This window comes from Indicator indicator, chromosome 28, assembly GCF_027791375.1.
Source record: "Indicator indicator isolate 239-I01 chromosome 28, UM_Iind_1.1, whole genome shotgun sequence".
Lineage (NCBI taxonomy): Eukaryota > Metazoa > Chordata > Aves > Piciformes > Indicatoridae > Indicator > Indicator indicator.
This window is the reverse complement of record NC_072037.1, coordinates 9,199,278-9,226,785: the sequence shown is the minus strand read 5'-3', so window position 1 is coordinate 9,226,785 and position 27,508 is coordinate 9,199,278. Positions and strand designations below refer to the sequence as shown.

General features: G+C 36.7%; 1 protein-coding gene across 1 annotated transcript; it reads right to left on the bottom strand.

The window, feature by feature from the left end:
• Window positions 1-234: 234 nt before the first annotated feature.
• C5 (complement C5) lies at window positions 235-26,947 on the bottom strand. The gene is made up of 41 exons (XM_054393314.1): window positions 26,883-26,947; window positions 25,704-25,896; window positions 25,173-25,335; window positions 24,503-24,573; window positions 23,800-23,891; window positions 22,778-22,860; window positions 21,935-22,025; window positions 21,543-21,648; window positions 20,765-20,891; window positions 20,320-20,435; window positions 19,880-20,080; window positions 19,141-19,344; window positions 18,149-18,358; window positions 17,826-17,975; window positions 17,032-17,161; window positions 16,664-16,729; window positions 15,867-16,067; window positions 15,115-15,205; window positions 14,609-14,685; window positions 13,820-13,959; window positions 12,946-13,161; window positions 12,337-12,397; window positions 11,280-11,369; window positions 10,796-11,008; window positions 10,575-10,650; window positions 9,607-9,766; window positions 8,604-8,699; window positions 8,130-8,301; window positions 7,451-7,656; window positions 7,130-7,282; window positions 6,710-6,772; window positions 5,820-5,901; window positions 5,161-5,212; window positions 4,377-4,479; window positions 3,608-3,682; window positions 3,406-3,511; window positions 3,124-3,210; window positions 2,195-2,284; window positions 1,572-1,655; window positions 641-779; window positions 235-364 (listed from the first exon to the last, which is right to left on the bottom strand). The coding sequence occupies exons 1-41, from the start codon at window positions 26,945-26,947 to the stop codon at window positions 235-237; spliced, it is 5,031 nt and encodes a 1,676-aa protein (XP_054249289.1).
• Between the last annotated feature and the right edge of the window lie 561 nt (window positions 26,948-27,508).

Below are 27,508 nucleotides of genomic sequence, written 5' to 3'. Positions count from 1 at the left end.
ACTTCTGATTCCAAATATCTTTGCGGTGTTCTGTGTTTTATTCTCCCACCCAGGCTTAAAAATCACCCTTTGAACATTACTATGTTACAAGAATGTGGCTATGAAATACAAGCAAAGACTATTTTCCAAGAAGAACTATCCATGAATGTTCAGTTCAGAAAAGGTCTGTGAAACAGGTTAAGATTTTTTTTTTTATATGAGGTTTGATCTCTGGTTTTAATTCAAAAGAGTAAATCAACAGCCACTGATGAGGAGATCTTCAGCAAAATCTTCCATTGTATTTAAAAACTCCTGACAAAATGAACATGCTGTATTTGAAGGCCACCACTCAATCCAAGTGCTGGAGTCCAAAGGGTACTGAAATCTAAGAGCACAACAGAAAAATTATCATTTGTGGCTAAGATTTGAGATGGAAAATGGGAAAGAGATAAAAAGCACCAATACACTATGAAATTGCTTGCTTTGTGTTCTGAGTCCTGTTTTAAATGTACACATCTGGGAACTCATTGTGTAACTGTTGGTTGAAATAATACTTAAAAAATTAAACTAATTGCATATTATGGAAGAATTATTGCATACAAACACTTCACAGCAGGCTTTAACATTACATCTCTGCATATTCTGAGGGCAAATTACTTACTTGAAACTGTAATCAATGCTTATCTTTAAGGCTTCTTTCCCCATGATCAAATACTGCTCTCCTGGGCTCAGTTCCACATCTGTACAGGTCTTCTTTTTAACAAAGGTTATGTCATCACTTTTTTGAGCAAAAGCCTGTCCTGAAGGAGAATGTCAGGATAGCAAAATGTCACAAAGAGAATTTCAGTAACTCATATATTAGAAACTGCCAAAATGTGGTTTCTAACCAGCACAGCCAAAGGATCTATTTGCCACTAGTTACATAACAGGAGAATTTGATGACATAAAAGATGTTTCTTGTAAAAGATTTGTAATTACATCTGAATGGTAAATAAGCCTCATGCACATTAAGTAATTTGATATTATTGTAATTATAAGGTGCATAAACTCAGAGGGAAAATTAATTATTATCTCCTTCAGTTCTGCAGCACCTGTGAACCTCTCTCAAAGGTAAAATATTGAGTGCCCAAGAATATTCTAAAGTTCTTTTTCCTAGAAGCAGAAGTGTGCCCAAACCACAAAAATCTGAGGAAAGCTGAGGCATGGCACCTCCTTGCACACTGCCCCACCTCAGTCACTGCATGTACAGTAAGAGAGAGCATTCTGTGGAATAAACAGGAAATTTAAACCACAGTTCACAACTGTATTATTTGATTCTGGACTATGTTCACCTTGTTTTGTCACGTAAAGGAGATTTACCTGATGACAGTTTAGGTTTAACAACACCTATGGTACAGAAAAGCTGTCTACAGACACCAAAGACTGTCCTGCTCAGAACCCAAAAGAATTCTCAAAGGCTCTGTTTGTGACTAGGATTTTCAGCTCTCATGAACTGACTAGCTTTGACTGCTGATTTTCATCAACTGATTCAGTGTCTCATCAGAGAGCTTTTACTCTGAATAAATTAAGTGGATTAAGAACAGGACACCCACCTCTTTTATAAAGGTCCAGAAGAGTTGCAGAATACTTGACAAAATATCCTTCTTCACTACGCGATAAGATGTTCACTTTATAGACTGCAGAATGACACAAAGCAGCCTTTTGGTTACTCCTTTTTTCTGCAAGACACTAAATGTCTCACATATGCACAGATGGAGAACATAATGTCCCTTTACAAGCCTAATTTCTGGGAAAATTATGGCTGTACCTGTACACTGTAAGGCTAAGAAACATTAACAAGTTCTGCCCATGCTCTCATCTCATGGAAGCTCTATTCATGCTCTCATCTGATGCCTCACAATTTCCTGTGACCCCAAAGCCACATGATCATGTTAGAACAAGCAAGAGAAACACAGTGCTTAATAGCAGAACTCATCAGATCAGGATCACTGGTGCATTAACCCTGGTTATGTGATTTTTATTCAGCAGAGGGTACAGGCAGCACTTACTCTTCTCTGCTCCCATATGTCTCTTTCATATACTGCTCACAACTGTCAAGACTACTGAATTGTAATTAGTAAAGATCTAATTGAAACAAACTGTTTTACAGCATCAAAAAACAAGTGAACACTTCAGTCAGAGCACATGAAATAGGTAATGACAACTGAAATGTTACCATAGGCAATTTCCTTCTGGCAGGCAGCTCTTCTCCGGCTATCAGCAGTTAGCGACCGATCAAGTCTCTCTTGTACTTTGCTACATTCAGCTACATTAAGAAAGAAAAAAAAAACAAACAACAAACTGTGTTGTCATTATACATCCACAAAATACCATGAAGCTCTATACATTTGGGATAGAATCATAGAATGGCTTAGGTTGGAAGGGACTTCAGAGATAGTCTAACTCCAACCTCCCTGCCATAGGGGACACCGTGTGCCCATAGGCAGGGACACTTCTCAACTAGACTTGGCTGCTCAAGGCCTCATCCAACCTGGCCTTGAACACCCCCAGGGAGAAGGCATCCACAACCTCTTGCTAGACTATCCCAGAGTCTCACCGTCCTCATACTTGAAAAACTTCTTCCTTAGATCCAGTCTAAACCTACTTTCCCTCAGCTTAAAAACAACCCCCCTTGTCCTGTTGCTAGACACCCTCACAAAAAGTCCCTCCTCAGCCTTCCTGTAGGATCCCTTCAGGTACTGGAAGGCAGCTCTTAGGTCCCTCTGGAATCTTCTCATCTCTAGGCTGAACAACCCCAGCTCCTTCATAGCAGAGGTGCTTCAGCCCTTGGAAGCCTATTCTCATAGCAGTGGTGTTACCCTCATAGCAGAGGTGTTGTAACAGAAACACTGCAATTATGGGATTGCATGGGGGAACCACAAATATTTAAAATACAAAACAACCCCCTCAGTCACCTGAACTTAATCCAGTCAGGTATTCTTGATATTCCTGTACACATTTATTTTAAGTGTAAAATTTGGAGAGACCAGCAGCTGTGTTCTTAAAAGGATTTTTTAACTTGTGTTTCATGTGGTTTTGTCCAAAGCACTGCATTGCATTTTCCCACCAAGAGAAATGGGAAAGACATCTTAAAAAATAGCTTACCTTCCATGCATTTGCATTCATCTCCTTCACACAATCTCACAAGTTTTTCATTTCCATAGGGGTTATAAAAGATAGTGCACCTTTTATCTACAAGATCCAAAAAGGAAGAATAAATACATATAGAAAATCAAAGTCCAAGAAGTCAGCTCTGAAACATTGTGAGTTGAAAGTTTAAGCTTAAAATAACAAGGATTAAAAAGCTAATGAAGAAGGAAAATTGTAGTCTTTAGGGAGGAATAAAGAGTTAAGAGATAAACAAATGTAAAGTCATGGGACACACACCTGGTGCATGATATTCATATACAGTGAATGTGGCAGGACTCAGCATTCCAACCTGGAAAAGCTCACTTACTCGGAACCCAGCACAGAGAAAATGATCAACTGGCACCTATTTGGCAGACACAGGAATTAAGGAGTTCTAAAGTTCACAAAACCATTCCAAGGAGTTCAAGTAGTGTTTACAGTTATGAAAAGGGTAACATACAGAGTCTATCTGCAGGATAACATGCCCATCTTTTATCTCATAATCTGCTATCAAATGATCAATTCCACTTGCAAGCTGTATGGAAGAAAAACAGAGAGAAATCTTTTATGCAAGTTAAACATTTTTGGATGGTGTTCAGAATTTTAAAAATCCTGAGATATAAAATCTTATTTTAGGGTTGCCTCTTTAGAGTGCTAACATTCTCACTTGTTTTTTCATTTCTTAAGGAAATTTATCCTTTTACTTATTGCATGAAGGTAATAAAGAGCTAACTATCCTTAAAAGAATACTTGAGTCCATGTATAGTACCCTATTTAAATACTCTAAGTGTAACTCTGTCTCTAACTAAACCTTACATGCCTGTCAATAGGAGCTTGGATGAAAGTAAGATTCAGTTGACAAACTTTAGCTAACTTGCAGTTAGATGTGAACACTAAGAGGGTTCCATTTACAGTGAGCAGATAAAGCATCTCCAGAGGCTGACCCATGTTACCCTAACACAAGTGACATCCATTCTCTATCCAGTCTTGTCTTGCCACTCACAGGTGAGTCCAGATGTCAGACTTTAACTAGATGTCTCACTACTGATTATCAAAAATCCATGACCTATACTTAAATAGATTATTCTCACTAGTATTAGAAGTATTCAAAAGCAATGAGGCTGTAATGAAATAAATCTGCACTACTACTCTAACAGAAGAAGATGAAGATCAGTATAGTTCTGTTAAGAAAAACTTCAGTAAAAGATAAAAAGTTCTCCAAAACATACAGTAGATAAGTCGTCTGTATTTGCTTCCAATCCACTAACCAAACCTATGTCCATCACAGCATGGGCAGAGCCTGATTGTGGCTCTCTGGCACTGGGTCTGTACCTAAAGTAGATTTAAAATAATATTAGTTAAACACGATTGACATTTAAAATAACTCCTCAAATGCAGACCTAGAAAAATGTAAGGAAAATGCTATTGGCATTTAGACCACAGTAACCCCATAATGAGAAAAAACAGACTGGATGAATCATTTCAGATTCATTCCAATGTCATGCATAAAGAAGCTTTTCTTAATACTTCTGTTCCAGGAGAACTGATATATAAATTAAACGCCCTACTAAGGAGATCCTGGCCTTTGGCTCTAATTCTCTTTACACCTATCCATGAAAGTGAAGAAACAGGAAGAAAAGGTGCAATTATTAACAAACAAAACCATTGTAAGCAAATAAATTTGATATATGTTGGCTAATGTATAACTATGTTGGTCAATGTAATATTAAAACAATAACAAGGGAAACCCCACAGACCAGAAAGTCTTTGTAACGTACTTAGATTTAATTTCATTACATGCATTTACTTTGCACTGCTCCAATTCCTTACCACGTCAGCTGGGAATTCCACCTTTGCCAGGAGCAGCATTGAATGTTAGAAAATTCAGACTAATTAGAGACAGCATTTAGTTAAATTATAACCTTTAAATGCAAAACACTGGCTCCATCAGTGGGGAAACAAACCAAAATTTCAACCAATCAACCAACCAAAAACCCCATTAGCTGTACTTACTTTGCACAGGCCTCTAAGCGCCCAAGTGGCTCCCCCTCTTCTCTTCTGTGACCTTTTCATATCAAGTAGAGTCAAAGTAAGTAATTTTCTACCTCTTCCCAAATTCTCAGAAAGCATTTTTATCATTGAAAGTTTTAGTGGCTATTTTTATAGGATTTCATTGTCTAGCCACAAAGAAGTAACATTATACTTTTTTTATAATTCAGGTCCAATGACACAGCTTTAAGGTTTTAGTTTATTGTGTACTTATCAATACTACTCCATGGAGAAAGCTCAGCATGTGGTTATATACCCTGTTATAACTGGACTAGAACTCCCTGAAACCTCTCCCATCTGCCATCACATTTCTTTCTTCAGCTGTTAGTTTGGATTCCTCACTCCCTCAACTGCAAAAACTCTTACATAAATGAGTAAAAAGGCACCTAACAAAAATACATTAAAAGTTAATTCTATTGACAAAAAAGGCAATAATATCAAGAAGGGCTATAAAGTCTTCTGGCAATTTCTTTTCCAGTTTTGATTTAGGAAGTGGCAGAATTTACTAGGATTTCATTCTTAACAAAAACTCCTTTGTTAAATCAAGTAAAGCTTTCTTTTTTGTTCCTGCCTCCCTTGCACTGATAGGAACAGCAATATTTGAAACCATGTTAAAACTTTACCATTATCTCTCTTTGCAAGAATCTTCAATTCAAAGTTACATGACTCTTCAGAAGTACCAATTGTATTATATACTGTCCTCACCTACACGGGTACAAATAAGACAAAAGAGAAGCAGCAAACAATCCTCAAAACTGGCATAGAACTGAGAAAACTCATAACAGAATAGCAGTAAACCCAAGTCTGCACAGCATGAGTAGTTCTGATGGGCACAAAGTCAGTCAATGATTAGCACAAAGAGATGGGGAATTCCTGAGCCAAACCACACATCTCTTGCTGGGTTTATTTACAAAACTAAACCAAACTCCTGATTCTTTACTAATATAAATACTAGTACACAAGAATCTGTACTGTTCAGATGTTAAGCTGATGCTAGAAGAGGCTATGAAAAAGCAGAAGAAAATTTTTTAAATAATCTATTGTGCTTATTATATATGTGCTTAATATTTAGGCACACAAAAAGTATTCCTTTAAATATGGCAAGAAAACAGTTTTTCAATGATATTGCTTTATAAAGTATGAGTAAACACCAGAATCACAGAGAACTGAGCAATTTTTCAAAACTGCTGACTAATTTGTGTCTTCCTTGTTTGGCCATCTAAAGAGAGACTGTAACAATTAGTCAGAATTAAAACTAAGCTGATCATCTATTTATATCTACAGGATCAAAAACCTCCAATGAAAAGGAAAAAACTCCACAATTTTTCTCCTTAGTCATAAGTCATACAATGGCTTGAAATTAATCTAAAATACCACCACAATGACATTTGTTGCTTCAGTCTAAAGGCAGAGGACAACAAACAGAAGAGCTTTTGAGAAATTTCATGTTCTTTTTCAATGTCATAAGTAATAAACCAGAGATTTCAGGTAGAAAGATTGGTTGCATGCTTACATTTACTGTAGCTATGCCAGTGCTGCTTCCAGTGCTCACATAGATGTCATCCTCCAAAGGTACCTGAAGGATTGATGTTAAACAAGGAGTTCCAAGTTAATAACAAAGCTCTATCAGCAACAATTCAAGTCAGACAATCTTGCTTTTCTACATTTTAAATTCATATTAAGGCTTGAAGCTACAAACAGATTCTACAAAAAAAAAATCTTCATAGGAACAAGCAGTGACTCTAAATTTAAATGAATATTCAAATGCATTAAAGTGTAGCAGATAAGCAAAGTCCTTAACCATTCACTATACCAAATTACCACCAGTTTATTAAAAGAAAAAGCTACTTTGGTAGCAATTTCAAAGTTCAGATACTTAACATGATGCTAAGAATTCTGCTTTTGCTTTTCTAAAGCAATACTGTTCACTCACTGTCATAGTTCCTCCCACGAAATTGTCTTCTGTCAGTCTAAATACTTGTAAGTCTCCGTGGTTTTTGTATGCTACCTTAACATGCATGTCCAAATTCAGCCGTTTGACAAAAAGGGAATACTCAGTCAAGGCCTCAAGGGCATTAATTGTGTCCTGCCAGAAATCAATTATAAAGGATTAATTCCAAGAATTCAAAAGAGGTGAAAATGTATTATAAAGCAGTTTATTTTCTGCTTAAACATGACTACAAATAATGGTGACCATTATTAGCTAAACAGCTTAGCAATGACTCAGGAGTACACTTCCTATGAGTTAACTCACCTGAGTTGAATGAAACCCTCCTCCATATCTTTGTTCCTTGGATAACCATTTCACAATTAGATTAGCATAGTCTTTGTCCCCTCTCAGCAGAGTGGTAAGCAAGGCATATGCTGTAGTTTCAACCATTTGTGCAGTAACAGCACTGGGAGTGTGTTGGTCTTGTGCCTTGAAAGAGTTTTCCCAGAACCGATAAACAGGAGGGTTACCTACAGAGGGAAGGTTTCAGACTGACACATAGCAACAGCTTTCTCCAGGCTACAGAAGGTGAAGTGTTTCCTACTCAGGTCAAGGAGAAAAGGAGGAACTCACTCTGCATTTAACAGAGGATGAAGGTATACTTACGCTACTAACTCTGACCTTTATACTAGAACTTGATAAAGAGATGTGATGCAAAGCATCTGATGCATATCTGAATATTGCTGGTCCTGAACAGTGATGGAGTGGCCAAACAAACAGAAAACAGCTGACTAGTATCCTGTGAATGAAACTGTCCTGTTCAAAAGCTGAAAAGCAGGACCCAATCTAGCAAAAGCACTAGGCCACACAGACTAAAAATTTGCTTATGCCAAAAGCAAGCACCACTGAAATTGACTCTCCAAGTAGTGCCATCACACTAGAGAATTTAAAAATACTAGAAAAATAGCCCAAGAGCCAACTACTCTAAGATAATTTAAAATACCTATGACAGATGCTTCCTTCTTCAGTGCAGAGAAGGCTGATCGTGCAGCCTGGTGGTTCACATCCAGAAGAGCTAAAGCATAGGCAGTGATTGCCATCGTAAAGGGGCTTTGAGCAGATCTCATATTTCTTATCAAATAATCTCCTGCTTTGTTTTTAGCATCATGGATTCTCTGAAAAGGTAAACAGGCTACAGTTTACACTGATGAGATTTATGTTTAAAGAAACACATCTATCAGACAGTGTAATTGTATCTAATATCTTCTACAATATACCTGATGATAAAGAGATCCAGAATTGCATTATTTTGTTTTACTGATTTTGAAAGACAAAGTCTAACAAAGCAAATAAATTTTCGTCTTTGAAATTAAAAAAAAAAAAAGAAGCCTCTTGGTTTCTTTGAACAAATGTTAAAGAAAATTGAAGAAGTTAGAATCAGAATATGACTGCTGGCAAAAATACAAGTATTATTTACCTGAGTAGGACATATTGTAATTGACTTCTCAATTCCAATAAGAGAAAATGCTGTGAGATACAAATTTTTTTCTTTAGCTTCTCTGGGTAGCGTACCCTACAAAATCAAGTGTGTAAATATAATTACATAGCAACAACAGTTAATTTAAATAAGTAAAACTTTCTACAGTTTAGCTGATGAAACAAATAAGAATTCCTGTAAGAAATATCAGCTTGGTTCAACCTGGAAATCTGTTAACTCTTTTGATGGTAATATTTGAAAAAAAAGATGCAAATACATAAAGTTATTGGCAAGCCAGGACCATTATATTGTAAAATCAGAGAGTCATAGAATCACAGAATGGTATGGGTTGGTAGGGACCTCCAAAGGTCATCTTGTCCAACCTCCTGCAGTGAGCAGGGACATCCTCCATTACATCAGGTTGCTCAGAGCCCTGTTGAGGTTGACCTTGAATATTTCCAAGGATCGTGGCTCAACTACCTACCTGGGCAACCTGTTCCAGTGTTCCACCATCCTCATAGTGCAGAACTCGTTCCTAATGTCCAAATTAAATCTTCTTCTCTAATTTCAAACCATTGCCCCTCGCCCTATCACTACAGACCTTTGGAAACAGCCTCTCTCCAGCCTTCCTGTAGGCTCCTTCTGCTACTGGAAGGCCACTATGAGATCTCCAGAGTTTTTTCTTCTCCAGGTTGAAGAACCCCAGCTCCCTCAGCCTGTCCTCATAGCAGAGGACAGCCTCCTGGTCATTTTCATGGCCCTCCTTGGGACCTGCTCCATCAGGTCCATGTCCTTCTTGTGTTTTAAATATTAAGAAGTGTCCAAACAGCTACATTTAGTGGGGAAACAGGTTTGCAAGATTGTGCCATCTCTGAAATGGATTTAGACAAAGGCAAATCTTGCAAAACTGCTTTAAATGTCGAAATGCAGCCTGAAATACCTTGCATTTCACAACCACATTATCCTCAGCTTTCATTGCATACACACAGAAAGCGTTTCATACCTGTAGTTTCACTGCGTGATAATCTGAAAATTCATTGAATGACCCATCTGGCATTTGGCAGTTATCAATCAACCACAGAAGTGAATTACAAACAGAAATTTGATCCAGATTTATATATTGATTAACTTGTCCAAAAATCCTTAATGCAAAAGCTGTCAACCTACCAAGGAAATAAAAATACTTGTTGTGATTATCAGCTAATACTGCATTGCTAGAGGTTTGCACTGTTTATGATTTAGGTGTGCTACATGCTTCCACAGTTCAAAGAAATATTAATTTTAAATTTAACTTATAGGAATTAATTACTCAATTTTCAACAAGGATCAATTTCTATGTTTCAGGATATGAACTCATTACATCCCCAAAGGATTAATTTTTCACATGCACAGAACTTAAGGAAGATGCCTTTGAAGCATCTTATTCCTTCCCTTTATAAGCCAACTGCATTTGCCATTCTGAAAGGCTGTATTTTGCCTAATTTTCCACAGCAGATTGTTTCCCATAAATAGCACTTAGTCTTTCAATGGTGTACTGGTGTGAATAAGAGGTATTTCTATTTTGTCCTTACTCGTGTCCCTGCATTTAGCCTTCCTTCTTCAAACTTGGGGTTCAAACTTTGCCTGAGCTTATGACTTCTGCAAGGAACCAAGCTCTATGCAGTCCTGTAAAATTCCAAGCCCAAAGAGAACTGAGCAAAATTCTACAGATCATCTTATCTATGTCTTCTCCTAACCAGTGGCCCAACTTGGTTGTACTAGTGTGAACTGTGGACATAAACAAAAGATTTAGGATGTGAAAGCAAGGAATCAAAAGATCCTCTTCAAATTTGTAAGCACCATTTAAATCTATCATCAAGCTCACCTCTCATGCTTCCTAGAAAGTATCAACCTCTAAAAATCAGTTATGACAGCAAATGAATAAAAGGAGCTTCTTCCATCCAATCTAATCAAAAAGCCTCCTGAACTCACCATGTGCTGGCTTCCCCATTCCTCCACATGCTATATGAGAAGTCAGCATTTCTGAAGGACAAGATATTCACAATTCCTAAGGGATAGATTAGGCAGAAAATAAACTATGAAAATAGATTTGTATTAAAATTGCATTTGCTCACTCAGATTATCTTTCTCATTCAGCAAAGTTTATGCACCTCTACAGCTCTGAAGCAAGAGAAGAAGCTATGTTTGTCTACCTTCTTTCATCTTCCGCCTCATTCGTGTCCTTGAAGTTAAGGTTTCAGGACCAATTAAATGCCAGTTGTTTGACTTTTCCAAGTAGTGAAACACATAAAATACTGGGACAATACTCATAAACTCTGCCTCTGCACTGCCCTTTGGCAGGTCAGTAAGAATACCAAGACTATGAGGATCAAGGACTGTGGCAATCACTTCACCCATAAGATGTCCTGTGGGAAGGAAAAAAAACCAAAATGTATTTAAATGAGATGATGAAAGTAAATCCAAGGGCAGAATCTGAGTGGTATTTCTCAGTAATCATTCTAGGTATAGTATTTAAAGTGCCACACTAAAAGGTGATTTGCAAGGCCTTTTCTCAAAAAACGGAGAAGCTAAGAATAAATGCAGATAAATTTAAAGAAAGGAATAGGAAATAGGAGGAAAATAATATAAATGCAGAAAGTACGTATTCAACAGACTAAAAGTTTCAATTCAGTTTACCTTTGACACTGACATTTCTGTCAATTTTTGTTTTAGGGACAAGATTTAATGGGATTTTGTATCGGAATTCTTGTCGTCTCTTGAGCAAACCTATAATTGAAAATGGGTATATATCACATCACACCATCTAAACCAACTCATGAATCAGATGTAATAGCAAGACTTAAAAGGTATAACTGTCTGTGAAATCAGCAGTAAAAATACCTGTCTTAGCCTGAAAACTGGAAATATGCCCAAGCGTACATGCAAACAATACTGACCTTTGAAAAAGAATAGACACAAACAATTTCATCTTTCTTTTGCATTTATTGTTAAGACAAATATCTGATCTGGACCTAAACTTTGTGGTTTCAGATTCATCTCTTGTGAGGAAAGGCTGAGGGAGCTCGGTCTCTCTGGCTTGGAGAAGAGGAGACTGAGAGATGAATGCATTATTGTGAAGGGTGAGTGTTGGGAGGATGGAGCCAGGCTCTTTTTAAGGCTGTGTCCAAGGATAGGACAAGGGGCCACAGGTGCAAGCTGGAGCAGAAGAGGTTCCACATGAACATAAGGAAAAACTTTTTCACTGTGAGGATGACAGAGCCCTGGAGCAGGTTGCCCGGAGAGGTTTTGGAGTCTCATTCTTTGGAGACATTCAAAACCTGCCTGGCTATGTTTCTGTGTGACCTACTCTAGGTGATCCTGCTCTGGCGGGGGGGTTGGACTGGATGATCTTTGAAAGTCTCTTCTAACCCCTAACATTCCAAGATTCCAAGAAATGAGAATATACTCTGTTTTCACTGATAAAGTACCTGCTAATTGGTTTTCAAGCACAATGAGAAAAGCTATTTCATAGTAAAAGACACATAGAAAGGTTTCTTTAAGAAATGAATCCAAGTATTTTTTGAAACTATTTAGAGCTGGATTTGTTAGTGAATGAAGGGACAAGAAATCCTTGGAAGGGACACAGGAATAATATTTCAAGAAGGAGAAATGTCCATTTTTTTCACATTACAGAGAACTTGATCATGAATTAAGAACATGAAAAAATAAACAAAGACATAATCAATTCTCTTACCATAAACACCCTGTGGATCCAAAGTGAAGCCTGCATGAAGTTCTTTCTTAATGCCTTCTGGCTGAAATCATGAAGGGGAAAGACCAGAAAATGAAAACACTTCTGTTTAATTAAATATATTAGCTGAACTAACAGTTTAAACCATAGTATTTTTGCCTTCTACATTCTTTTCTGTAGTTTTCCTTAGCTGTTCTACATCTATTCCACATATATTTAAGCTAGCATTCCATCTCTCAAAAGCTTGAGCAAATGTAACAAAAGATTTAAATAAAATCTTTAAGTATAAAATATACAGAAAAGTGTCTTGCTTAAGCAATTGAAAGTCTGAATCAAATAAGATTATTCTTGCTCCCTAAGTTAGCATCTCTCTCTGTAAAAAATCTTTAGGACAACTGTTATAATCAAGATTTAAAAGTGTTAGTAGTCAAATACTTGGTTGAGTATTTTTCCTCTGCATACACCTCAGTGAATTCAGTGATATCATGTCATGTTTTGGATTCTGATAGTGTTCAATTTAAGTAATATTTTTATATTAAGTAGATTTTTAATTTGTCACTGAATCAATATGAAATTTGAACCCATGATAAACATTTTGATTGCTGTTCTTACCATCACTCGCAAAGTTTTCACTACAGTTTCACTGCTGCCGGTTGTCCGCAATGTGAAGTTGATTGTGTGAAGACCTAACTCCAAAGGAAGTATCCTGAATGTAACTGCTGCTGAAGAACCACCATCTAGAGTCTTAAGACGACAACTCCTCAGTCCAGTAGTTGCAGAATTTCCAAAGGAACAGATTCCATTTCCAGTGGCTACTGTAACACAGAACTGAAATATGGAAAGAGTTAAAATGTTTTGCCTCTATGACAGGTACAACCCCAAGGAAATTTTATAAGCCACTAAATTCCCCTACTGAGCTGTAATTCTGCTGTTCTGTTTACAACAAGTAATTGTTACTATCTTTTAATCATTATTACTTGCACTAAAAACCATTAACAAACGATCATCAGCAACACCAGAGAACCACTATACTAAGCTTCACACACACACCCCTGCTTCATGCAGATTCCTTTGCTTACTTCACTTGTATTTTTTCAGTATTAATTTTGCACTTTTGTTTCATGTATTTCCTTTTATATTAAATCCCTGCACAATGTGACCTGTGAGCGCTGGAACAGGTCATTCAAAAAGAATCACAGCACTTTTTGACAGCGTCTAACAATTGGGATAGAAAAATGGTGGCTTAACTTTCATGAGGCAAAGTTGCAGGGCAAAAGCATGACATTGTTGCAATCAGTGGAATGGTGGGAAAATAAATAATTACTGATTGGATTTCATTGTTACATAGTTATGTAGAGTACGCATAACAGTAACGGAAGGACTGGAGAAATCTGATCCTGGGATCTGTTTATATTGGATACTCACAGGGGAAATGCTCTTTTAGTTTGTTAATCTTTCTATAGAGCTCAGTAAGACCACAAATTACCTTAATTGCAGAATCTCTATGGTTATAAACTGATCCTTTTAACTCAATTTGTTCTCCTCGTACCACAGAATAAGGAACAAAAACACTCAGGAAGATATCTTTTACAACTTGTACTTCCAATGGTGCAGCAACACAGATACCTAAGAAAATCAAAAACACAAAAGCAGGCTGTTTTATCTACCCTGCTGACAAACAAGCCTGAAGAGGTCTTCACATTCTCACAACCTTTACTGATGACTTAGCATTTTTCAATAGGTACTCTGAACTTGCCCAAGCTTTTTTAGAAGTGACCAGGCTCTTGCTTGAGTATCTGTCAAGTTCCAAGTTGCTGTCTCCGAGTGTTCACATGTACTCGTTGACATATTAAGCCTTTGGGTTGCTTCTCCTTCTTCTCATGGTGAGAAATAAATTTGATATTTGGACTACCATATCTTTTGCACTACCATATCTATTGGAAAATGTGCTTCTTCCTCTCCTGAAGGCCCTGAGCTATTGATAGCAGGACAAGATAAAGCTGTGACAGGGAAAAGTCATTCATTATTTGTTCTTATATTCTTCTCAGCCATTCTTATAGGCTGCTGTCAAACAAGACAGGCTTTTTTTCCAAGCCACTTGCATTCATAACAAGAAATGAATTAATTTCCTTGTCCTAAAATATATTTTTCCTGTTTATCACCCAAAAAATGAACATTTTAGGACACTGCCAGCTGCAATGAGGAGTTCCCCAAAATCCAAATGGAAAAGCTCCCTAATTCTTTAGCTCAAATCTAATTAGGTTGCAGTACTTACCTTTATCAGAAATGCCAACACCTTGTACTTCCCAGGTAGTCAGTGAATCAGGCAAGGTGACAGACAGAGTCTTTGACCTGCATTTAGAATGCTTACACATCATTAATGGCCATCTGCTAACACCAAAGCTAATCAACACAAAGACAGCATATGCCCAGAGTAGCCCCTGTATCTAGGAGAGATTTAGCTACAACAAGACACAAGAGCATATTTAGAAAACAGGAATTCCGGATTTTTGTTTGAATAAACTTGGATTTAGCTGACTTGAGTAACACTGCTGCTTAGCAAGATTGAAAGTGAAAGGCAAAGTAATTCAGCAATGTGGGCACCAGACAGCAAATCCTGCAAGGAGGAAAACAAGGCAGGAAGAGTTTGTCCAAACCTGCATTTTATCACACATCTTGGGTACAAGTAAGGCTAGCCAGCTCACCTCAAATTTAGTGTTTATTTTCTCTAGAACAAATTACTAAGTCAAATGTTGGTAACTGATTTGAGAAAAACAGTACCTTGGAGAAGCCTGGTGAACTTCCCATAGCCAGCTCTCAGGGAAGTAGCTACGAACTTCTGCCTGATCCAGCTCCAAGAAATCCTCAGAATCTGAATGACATAAGGCAAGTAAAGAGAGAAAAAACCCCAAACAAACAAGAAACCCAAAACACCAAATCATCTGCCAACAGCCTTCCACCAAAGGCTTCAAAATCATTATCTTTTTCTCTTGTGATACTGTATTCTGCTTACTTGCCTCACTAGTCCTGATAACATTTTTCTTGTATCTCAACACCCTCCAGCAAACATCTGTGTTAATCCTACCTCATCTATTTACACATGGGATTGTCCCAGACAGATTAATTTATTAACGAGTGGTTACAGGGGGAGGATTTGAAGCCAAGAAATACCACAGTCCCACTGATCTTTCCTGGGATGACACTCATTGGCTAGTTTGGGCCTAGGCAAAGGGTTCAAATTTAGCATTCAAGTTTGGCACTGCCTTCACAGGCAACAGTACTCCCTTATTGCAGCTCTGCTTGTTCTAAAGACAGAGTATAGCTCTTGACAAATAAAGAACTACTCTCCTTCCCCTCTCCAGGGCTATATAACCAAGTTCTTTAGAGATTGATAAATTTTTTTCTGGAATAAGCTTGACAAGTAATAGGAAGGGGTTAATAGATTAACAAAGTAGTCACCTCTGGATTTACCCATGTCCTGCTGGAAGTGTTTCACCTCATATCCACAAGAGAGTTAAAGTCCTCATACTTACACATTCTTGCCAGTATCAGAAGCTTAGTGGGTTCTTCTTCCCTCAGCCTGTTTGCAAATTCACAGCAATCTATGAATGCAGCAATGCACTTTTCACTGCGTCGAATTCGCTTTGCTCTGTCACTGCAAGTCTCAGATATTGGATATTCTTTAATTCCATGCCTGCAGCAGTTTCGGGTTTCTGGTTGTTTGTATTTGGATACTGAAATAATAACGAAATGATTCCTTTCCTTCAGATGAACTTTTTATTTCCCAATGCATCTCAACTCATTATACTCAGCATATTTTTAAAATGTGCTGAATTTCAAAGAAGGGACAGTTTTGAGGAAGAACATAAACCTGTCATTTTTCAAAAGCTAGTGACACACACTTAACTTAAAAATATTAACTGGATGACAGGGATACACACTTAGCCAATACTACTCTGGAATAAAAATATTAACTAGGTGAGCTGTATTGCAGTTTAAGATTTAACAGTCAAAGGTTCTTCTGCCAGACTTGGTCCCTGGCAAAAGCTTTCATACAAGAGAACTATGAGGTTTTAGGGCTATCTCCCTTCAGAAAAAAGATCTTAATTTTAATGTGTAGTTAAAGCTTGCTGACTTCAAATTTGGCATATGGCTAAGAGGCTTCATAAATGCGGCCCTCTATAAAGTCGTCCTTCATATTTGTCAGTTTCTCTTTCTGCTACATTAAGTTAATAACAATAATTAAAAGTAGTAAGCAAACACTCAGATTCTGGATTTCTAATGGATGTGATTTTTCTTCATCATATACTTTAAAAGATTTCTTCAGTACCTTCTTTGTTTATCCGATCCTTGAAGTCAGATCGTTTAGTTCTTAAAACTTCATTGCAAGGTTCATCTGTTCAATAAATAAACAGATAAGTACAAGCACAGTAATAGCACAGTCCACTTTAAAATAATTCCATAAAAACACATTGCAAATTTTAGAGACTTTTTTTCCATTTACTATTTTAATTTCAACAAAGTATTTTCATTCAGTTACAGTAACTGATCCACAAGTCATTATGATTCCCCCCCTCAATAATCATTAGTATATGCATTCCCTATTAATTCAAGTGCCAACAGAATAACTTAAGAATCACAATGGAGCATTTCAGAAAATGAAATCCACAATTTTCTGCTTGAAGCAAATGAATATACCTTCTTCTTCTGAATCATCAGCATTTGCATTCGTTAAAAACGTAAGCCCAGCCATTCTGAATACATCAACGTTGTTCTTCCCTCCTCCAGCACCACACCCAAGGTCACTCTTTTCCACATCTAGCATTAACTGAGGGGGGAAAAAAAAGCATCATCAGTTAACTAAAACATGGAATATATCATAGAGTCATAGAATTGTTTTGGTTGGAAAAGACCTCCAAGATCATAAAGTCCAATTGTCAGCCCAAGAGCAGCAAGGCTGAAAACGCAACATCCACACATTTCTTGAACACCTTCAGGGATGGTGACTTCACCACCACCCTGGGCAGCCTGTTCTGATGCCTGACCACTCTTTCAGTGGATGACCATAGGATGAATGAGTTAGACTTGCAGATAGACTACTTGAGTCTGGAAGATGCCCTTATTGAAAGGTATCATTTAGCAGTATTTGAACTAAATTCAGCAGCTTATACCATTCTACCAATATGCCTTCAAAATATAGACTGAAAAGATTATAGGAAGAGCTAAGGAGGAGAATGTAGTCTCTGTGTCTCTCTGATCAAGGAGCTCTCTAACACTGCAACTTATTTTCAGCCAAGAATTAAGGGTTCTGATGAGACAGCTCAGGTCTGTCTTTAAAACCACAAATTACTTTTACTGGAAATCAAAATACTGTAAATGAATCATTTTTATAACTTTGACCTGTCAGATTTAAACCAACAACTTTTACTCTGGACTCAATTGCTCTCCTGCTTATTCTGCAGCTTGTTTTTCTTCTGTGGCTGCTACTTAACTTTTTCCAGTGCTCTCTTTCCTCTTTGGGTGACTCCATATATTGCCTTGTCAATAGCTGACAGAGCAACAAAGGAATTGAGCTGTGTTTTCATGTTAAGCGATACAACTTCTGCTGGATTCAGTATCTTTTTGCTTGATTGCAGCTTAATCTATAAATTGAAAACAAGTATTGGTAATTTTAAAAGCACATTGCTCCAAAATAAATCCATCTGAAGGCAGACAGGGCAAGGAAGCGTTAAAAAAACTTGTGTAAATTTAAATTAAAATCTGACCATAAAACAAATGCACAGCCACAAATGTTAGTGCTTGTTTCACTACTCACATCAAGATTATTCCCACATTTCTGTTCCACATTCAGCCAGATTGAATCTGCTACTAACTCAGCAGTTTCTTCTCCCATGACTATGTAGTAAACAATAAGTCGTGCTGAAGGAACCATTTCTTGGGTTATCTTAAAAGTTAGATGTTCATATTCCAAATCATCAGTTCTTTTCTGAGTTCCAAAGCTGACTATCTTTCCTTTTGATATGATCTATAACAGAAAAATGATGGAGAATACAGAAGTCAAAGTTTGTATTTAAAATGTTTCTTACATTTTAATTAATTACTTGCATTTTGATATAATCCAAAACAGACAAAAATGCATTTGTCTGATCAAAAGATGGTAGCTCTCTCACAGAATTATAAATGTTAGGGGTAGGAAGGGACCTCAAAAGATCATCCAGTCCAGCCCCCTTGCCAGAGCAGGATCACCTACAGCAGGTCACTTAGGAATGTATCCAGGTGGGTTTTGAATGTCTCCAGATAAGAAGACTCAACAACCTCTCTGGGCAGCCTGCTCCAGGGCTCTGTCACCCTCACAGTGGAAATTTTTTCCTTATGTTCACGTGGAACCTCTTCTGCTCCAGCTTGCACTGTAGCCCCTTGTCCTATCCTTGGATAGCACTGAAAAGAGCCTGACTGTCCTCCTGACACTGCCCTTCATGCATTTATAAACTCATCCCTCATGCCCTGAAAAGAAGTGCTGCAAGTCTTTCTCTTCCTCCTGAAATAGCTCTAGAGACTAGAATACCTGTTCTTAACCCCAGCATAGGTCAGATGATGATTGAAGACAATAGAGAATTAATACCTAATTTAAACATGAGCCTGTTAACAATTTCTGACTGTAAGACTGGCAGATTGTTTATGGAAGGAGCAGTGGTCTGAGCTGTTGTATTCCATGCTGAGGTTAGTTATTGATTGTTGAGGTTTTTCATCTGTGACCATATACTAAATAACAATTCAGTGTTTGCTGTGGAAACATCTGTTACTTACCAAATAGCTGTAGTGATGTATGTTATGAATATACACACTGTGCGGATATACATTCATATTTATTAAATCCCCTACTTGTAGTGTTTTGTGGTTTGAAGCCCAATCAATATACAAATAACTCTGAGTTAATGATGAGTAAGCTTTTGCTTCATAGGTTTTACTTGCTTGGTTTTCATCTGAAAGGTGTGGATCTGCAGTTTTTAACTGAAAAGATAATAAAGTGTCTCAGATTTTTTTTAGTAAAGGAGGAAACAAACCCCATCAGAATTACATAAAAGAAAACAAATCATTGCAATATTAAAAATCATTCTGCAATATATTTATTCAGAAAGATTAATATAAGTCAGCTCAAGACTTTGGTGTTTTCTTTAATAAAAAGATCAATAAATACCAAGTTAAATATAAAATGGCAGTCTAGGAGCATGTACATAAACAGAGAAGCAAAGGTTAATGAGATGCCTCCCTACATAGTGACAGAAGCATGCTGGGAGATTTGTTTTCACAATTAATTTAGACTTTCTGATTATTAATTATTATGATCCAAATGTGACAAATTAGGTTACTGCTAATGAATTGAATAGAGCAGCAATATTTCATTATAGCACATGCAGTTTTCATAATGCTAACTTTATAAACTCTTAACTTGCAAGTGTAAATATCTTCCTATTAGTGTTGTCCATTCACAAAAGCTCAGAATTAAACCGTCAAAGAAATAAATTTATGGAACAATTTCACTCACTTGAAACTCCAACATTTTGCTATCAGATGGGGTATTAACAACAAACAAAGCAGTTCCATCCTTCATGCTCGTGCTCCTTCTCCCAGATTGTGAGCCCTCTGCTATCAGCTCAGTCTCATCCATTTGCTCATTAAATGATTTTGCAGTGACAGTGACAGGGATATTTCCAACAAAGTGATCTACTGTATCTTTCACCTGCACCTGTTAATCAGAACAGATAACATATCTTCAAAGAAAGGTGACATTTTTCAAGGAGAAAACTTTCAAGCTGTTAAGCTTTTAAACTACCAAGTTTAAAGAAAAAAGAAGGTAGTTTCAGTGGAAAGTAAAAGCATGTTAAGATCTACGGTAACATATATATAAAAAAAAAGGAAGAATAAGGAGCCTGTATTCTGGGGTTTATGTTGCAATGTGCACCAATACAGCTGATGTTAACTAACCTTAATGAAGAATGGAAGTCCAGGCTTCACAAAGAGAGGAGTAGCAATCAAGAACAATTTGTATGGAGATACAGCAAATATGATTCCAGAAAATTCTGCTTCCCCACTGAGGCCACCTAACAAAAGATTTTAATCATCACATCCTAGATCCTGTGTTTCCTCTACTTGCCTTCAAAGGACAGCACAATCTGTCTGTCGCAGTGAAGTCCTGGCATGTAAAGAGTGCAAAGTGTTGTGAAAAAGAATACCCAAAAGAGAAAAGCTTAATCCCTAAACATTTTTACAGTGACAGACAGGCTGTTCTTCCTTATAAATTTTAGGAGGAAGGACTTCTGAATACTAAAGAAAGTTTGATACTAGGAAAGTTATCCATATAATTTTGTTTTCTAGCTCTGCTGACATTTGCAGATATGTTAAAAACTAAATCAGTTAAAAAGCAGTTTACCTGTAGACTCCATCACTGATGCCACAATGTATAAATATGACCCATCCAATTCTTCTAGACTTTGAATATCTATAAAACTCACTGCTTTCTTACTGTTGAAATTGATCTCAGCCACTCCATTTTCAATCTGGAAATTAAATAGAAATCATTACTTTATAGTCAGTAATTTAGAAATATTGTATAGATACACTATATGTAAATTCTGACTGCAACATGTTTCTGTGGTCTACTTTCAGAGGAAATCAAAGGTGAAATTGTTTTAATGGAGAATAATTATTTATTCCCTAAAATCATTGATAATTAATCAACAAATGGCATGTATTGCAAAGTCTGCATGCAGGCCCAACATGAGGTTGGAATAACACAGGGATATCTTCAGTAAATTAGGGAGGGATAATTGGCGAAGCAATGACTGCCCATAATACATCAATATAATTTGGATCTATTTTTCTCCATTTAATTTCTTTCTTTTCTTTTGTAATATATACCATAAAAGTTATTTCCCAGAAATTTCAACCACAAAGTTTGCTCAAGTGAGTAATTGAATCAGGCTGAAATGACATTGTCTCAGATGCTGCCTCTGAATTTCATTTTAAAGTGCATTTTTATCACCCCGATGACAGTATTACAAAGGAAAAGCTGACACTGAAGAGCTGTTGATACAAGCTAGGGGTTGGGAGCCATTCTCATTAATTTTAATGGGAAAGCTCCTGTGGAATTGGGTCAATCCTGAAGTAAACATATGAAATCTGCACAAACTAGGCATGCTTCCTCTTACCCTAGTTATATGCATTGCACGAGGTATCATTCTTTTTCCACTTTTGTCAATTATTCCAAACCGAAGAAAAACATCAGCACTGGCAAGATTTTTGTTATAAAAATAGCTGAGAGAAAAACAATAGAGATGCTTTTAAGATTACTTTAATGGCTGCAACAAAGCACTTGTTTTTGAAGAAGAATAATTTCCTAGGCAAAAGACAGAAAACAAATACAAATATCTGTGTAGCTTTAAACACTTCTGTTGAAAAATAATTTTACACAGTAGAGAGGATTGTGCTGACAGGGATTGTTGAGGAAGAAAAGAGAAAACTTCTGGGCATGGGAATCTCATTCTTCAGGTAAAAGAAGAAGAGATACACACATTTAGAAAGCAACCCCAAATTTCCTTACCTAGCTTTCACAACAATCCTGAAGTTCTCAAATTTATCAGAACTAATAAAGTTACTTTCTGGCTCTATGGCAATGGAAAAGCTTGGCATTGCTGAAAATGGAGCAGAAAACAAAGCCACTCAGACATGGTTTGACACAGTGAGCTACAGATCCTCAGAAAAATCTCTCTGTGAAATCATCAAAGAATCGTATCAGTTTCAAGTCATCTGAATTACAATATTATAGGTTGTCCACAGTGAAGCATGAGTTGCAAAGCCCTAAGCTATTCACAGTTGCAGTGGCTCCACATTTACATCAGCTCAGCTATCTCAGAATGAGTCAGCATGCTAAAGGACAGCTCTGTGTAGAAGCAAGTTGCACTAATACAAGCTTAGACTGCTGTGACTGACTGGCTTGCACTGACATAAAGAGCATCCCACAACAGGACAAGGGGGAATGGTTTGGAGCTGAGGGAGAGTAGATTCAGAATTGATCTTAGGAAGAAGTTCTCCAGTATGAGGGTGGTGAGACTCTGGAACAGGTTGCTCAGGGAGGTTGTGGATGCCTCCTCCCTGGGGGGTGATCAAGGCCAGGCTGGATGAGGCCTTGAGTCTAGTTGAGAGGTGTCCCTGCCAATGGTAGGGAGGTTGGAGTAGTTGATCTTTAAGGTTCCTTCCAACCTGAGCCATTCTGTGATTCTATGACATTGGCATTGACACTGCCTCCCACTGCTGTGTAGAAGCAGGCCAATGTTACCTCAGCCATTTCTGAACTTGCTTCCTCTGTGTTGTAGAGATGTCCTCAAGAAAATTTCACTGAAAAAAACATCTCAAAATGGAGGTTCACAGTATAGGCACACCTTACCATATTCCTTAACTTCAAATTCTGCAACAGCTGAAGTTATGAAATTCTTCTTGTACTTGGCTTCAATCTTCCAAATTCCATACCTACAAAATGTAGTGATCAAACATTTTTTTCTTCCAAGATGAAAAATTAAGGTTGAAGACGATCTTACTGCTTAACAAGATTTCATACTAATAACTAGGGAGAAAAAATTCTGCACCAAATTTTCACACATGTTCAATGCCTACTTTAAGAAAATTTTGCTTTGATGTTTTAATAGTTATTTGAAACTTCTTTTAAAGCATTGAAAGAAAATGGAAAAGAACTTGCCATTATTTATATTATGACTACCATCAGAATGTTTTGGTTTATATTTACAGGAAAGAAACACATTCTGAAGGCTGCAAATCTAACCAGGAGACATCATTAATCTTTCCTCAGAAAAAATGAACTGACACTTATTTTCTGATGCAAAGTAAATCAGTCAAAAAATCTACTTTTTCAAGCACTTGCTAGCATTCTTCTGCCAATTCAGTGAATCTTCAGCACCCTCTCAAGACTAAAAGGAGAATTGACAAGATATTGATTTTGTATGGAACAAAAATAACTGTACTATTTGTAAGAATAATTACACTTTATTATTTGTAATAATGAAAAAATGCTGGTGATTTATCTGGACATATGAAACATGAAAGTTTCCACTCCCTGAAAGCAATACATCTTTTGTTTACACCTTCATTTTTAATTGAGCATGATAAACCTACCACTAAGTGTTTTTTAACTTTAGTTTTATCACCAGGATTTTCACTCACTACATCTCCTCATTTTGTCTCATTCCAGTGAGAATACACCACCTATCTGAATGTAAGCACTTGGTCATAAGTTCCTTATTTACACCATGGCCATACCCCATGTGAAATGTTAGAAATCTCCAAGTTTCAAGTCATGTACACTCTGTATATGGAGCAAAAGAGACCCTGACAGTGTTTAAGACAAGGCAGTAATATGTTCATAGTTCTCAAAAAAACACTAAATAAATCTACTTAGGATTAGGAGGAATCTTGAAGTCAGGAAAAGCAACTATTCCAGTAAAATCATCTTCTTCTGTAATATCCACTTTTATTCCTTCAGGATCCTTTAAATGGTATCAGGAAAGAAGCAGCAGTTACAGATCATTCTCAACAAAGGGACAATCTTTATTCTGTGATTTTGTTTTCATTTTTCTAAGAGTTTTGACTATTTCACAACACAAAACCACAAACATTTTTAGAAACAACTCAGACTGAAATTCTGACAAAACATTTTACTATGGTTCCAACAATTATAAGTTGTTACTACACAATGCTTAAAATTGCTACAGTTACTGTAATAACAAACCTGTTAAAGGCTAAAAAAGAGAGCATAGTAGATACTGATTATTTCTATATCTTATATGAAATAAGCAACAGTATGAAATGAATACATGGTTAAAATTCCCTCAAAAATCCTTTCACAAGATATTAGAGATAACTAACATTGTTTTTTCTCTTTCCACCCCCACATTCTGTAACAACTTCAGATCTAGGATGTGAAAACTTCTATCCAACTATGCAAATTTACGTTTAAATCTTTAAAGGATGTCTGCCTACCTGCAAAAACATCTAACAGTTTTATTAACTATTGACTGCATCACTGACTTGCCATCTAACTACATATATTTGTTTTGTAATCTACAGAATATTAAGATTAAATTAAATTACAACTCACCACAAATGTTAGGACAATTTCTCGATGAGCTGGCTTCAGTTCATCATTCAGAGAATAAACTCTGACTTTCACTGTAAGGATTATGACAGTAAATCTCAAAGTCATGCCATTGGAGGGATCTTAAATTAAAATCTCAAAAAATGACCTTTTATCTCCAGTAATTTTATAATTGAGTAGTTACAGAATGCTCTTCTTCACCTTTTGTTGGTATGGTGTCCAAACAGTATTTATTCATGCTTAAAACAAGAGACCCTGCAGCACCACTCTTCTCCATTGAATCAATCCAGTGCCATGCAATTTTTAACCATCACAATCACAGCATATCACTTTTGCAGCAAAAAGAGCTCAGTCTACATGAAACCAGTGATTCAGTCATTCCTTCACAAAGAGCTTTCACACATGCTCAGGAAAATCATTCACTCTTTGTGCCACAGATTACTCAGGGTGTAGAGGGCAGGGATTGAGAAGTAACTGATTGGGGGAGGTGATTAATTTCTGCAGTATGATCATCAATTAGTTCAAAATGTTATTCTGATGATTAAAAAATTAATTAGCAGCCCACAGCAACACAGCATAACCAAGATCTTAAGGAACATTTAAATCCTAATTCCTTGTCAAAATCAACACTTTAAAAATTAAATAACAAGCAAGAGAAACAAGCATTATTTACCTGACTGATCAGGAGTATAAACTGGTTTGTCTGTATGAATAAAGAGAAGGCCATTCTCATAGGAAATAGGAATTTTTTTTAATCTTGTAAAATGTGGAGAAACAGCTTCCAAATACACAAACTTGACTGAATTCCCTGTTTGTGGTAAATCTGTTGGCTGAAGCTGGGGAAGGGTGGGGGTAAAATAAAGATTTTTAAAGAATATTAACTTTTTTTTTTTCTCTACAGTATTTTTTGTTCAGAAGAGTATCTGAATAGCAATTACCTTAATTAGCATTAAATGAAAACATCAGTGCCCACAAGGGTCTATTCTTGTGTATATCATAGATGACAGACTCACAGATTCACAGACTGCATTGGGTTGGAAAAGACCTTCAAAGGTCATTTTGTCCAATGAAATAAACTACAGGTGGCAAACAGAAATTGGGGCCCTTCCCCATTTAAACAACTGAAAACTCACCATAATCTACTTTAGCACTTAAAACTAAATGTGACAATAAAAACACTGCAAGAAAAGACTGGACTTCTTACTCTTAAAGATACAGCATCTTGGAATTTGTTGGCTGGAGTTAAAGAAATACGTCCAGAAGAATAAAGAGTAAGCTTATCTGGAAAGCTTTTTAGGGCAACATTGACTGGAAATTCCTCCTCATAACCAAAAGCTTGAACGACGACTTTCTGAGATGCCCCAACTCGGAGGATCTTTGGTGCTGTAAGGACATATCTGTTACAGAAAATAAAACAAACAAAAAGGTAAAGGAACTATATTTTCTTTGGACTTTTTACTACCCTTTGTAATTCACCTATGTACACACTGTTAAAGCAAACAGGATAATCAGGTTAAGTTATTCTAGGCCACCAGTTAAAACCAGCAGAACCTCAGTCAGAAGACTTTTTACAAGGACTGTAATGTAACCTCACCAAGTAACACATCACATAATGTTCAGATTTGATTTTGCAGACACACAGAAGCATGCCTACTAAACCAGGCTGTTTGCATGGAAATAACTTCCTTTTGCCAAATGAAACCCTGAATCTTTCTACTACTACACTTAAATGTTTTTTTCTACCAGTAAAGTTCTTCCTGAAATTAATGAGGCAACTTAGAGTAAAGGAAAAAGTGACTACATAATTGCAGGATTACTCTAATTCCCTGAGTGGTTTATAAACTGAAAAATGCATCGTTCCCCAAAGGACAAGCTAGGCTTCAGTACCTGACCACATAATGTATCTCAAATGCACACAAAGTGTAAATGCAACAAGCCATTTGATACATGTGCATCTCCTTTTTCTGAGGTGCCAATAGCACTTAGGTTGGCTGCTTTCTAGATACCATTGCCAGCAGACACAAGCATCAAACCCACACCACGAAGTACAATTGTAAAACACACATTTAAATAAGAGCTTTCATCACACCTATAGCAAAGTATCTGTCTTCAGGCACTACATAAAAAGCTAATGGGCACCAGCTTATTTCTTAACTTTTTCTGCATATTTGTGGCAAACAAGGAGATGACTCTACTGCTTTCTTTGGCAGCAAATACAGAAACATCAGTCCCACATACACTTGTGAGAATTTTGCTTGTGAAACACACCACTTTGCCCAGTGCCTTTTGTATCGGCTCTACTTAAATTCCGTATCTATTTACCTAAAATGGCAGACAACAATCAAGTAACAGTTCCAGTAAATTCTGTATTTGCTTTACTTACGTTTTCTCTTGGCTAAAAGTTGTTCCAGAAAATAGCAAAACAAAAAAATATATCAAACCAGTCATAGTGTCTATGGCAACAAACAGCAAACCATAGATGCTAGGGAGTCTGTGTTAAACTGCATTTGGCTTCTGCTGTAGATGAACAGAAATACCACCAGCACTTTTCTGTCAGAGTTAATCATTAATCGCAGGTCATGTTCTACTAAAACCTTGTTGCCCCCTCCCAAGGAAGCTAGAACAGCTAGACTGAAGAATGTTTTGAGATTTCAGTTTTTGAATATACCCAGACTAATCCTATTCTCAGTCTTAACTTCATCTCTGATAGTTACACACAGACACAAAAATATTTTCATAGCAACCAAAGAACCCTAACAGGCAAAGAACTAGATTGTTTGTCATTCAGGAAATAAATTTTATTTAAATCAAAGTGATTAAAAATTTGCATCTGAAGGAATAAATGCATTTGAATTTTATCAAACATAATGCACTGATCTGTTTAGACCAGGTGTTGCCATTATTTTTATCCTTTTTTTTTTTTTTGCTTTGAAATAACTCTTCACTTGCAAATATCTTTTATACTCTTGATTATGACAACTGAGTGCTTTCATTACAAATAAAACTGCA

Excerpts from the sequence above, each read along its gene's own strand:
- C5 (XM_054393314.1), bottom strand. The coding sequence starts at position 26,947 with ATGACTGGTTTGATATATTTTTTTGTTTTGCTATTTTCTGGAACAACT. Across the intron at positions 18,359-19,140 it reads TACATCACTACAGCTATTTG|ATCATATCAAAAGGAAAGAT; the intron begins GTAAGTAACAGA and ends TTTCTGTTATAG. Across the intron at positions 780-1,571 it reads TCTGGACCTTTATAAAAGAG|GACAGGCTTTTGCTCAAAAA; the intron begins GTGGGTGTCCTG and ends ATTCTCCTTCAG.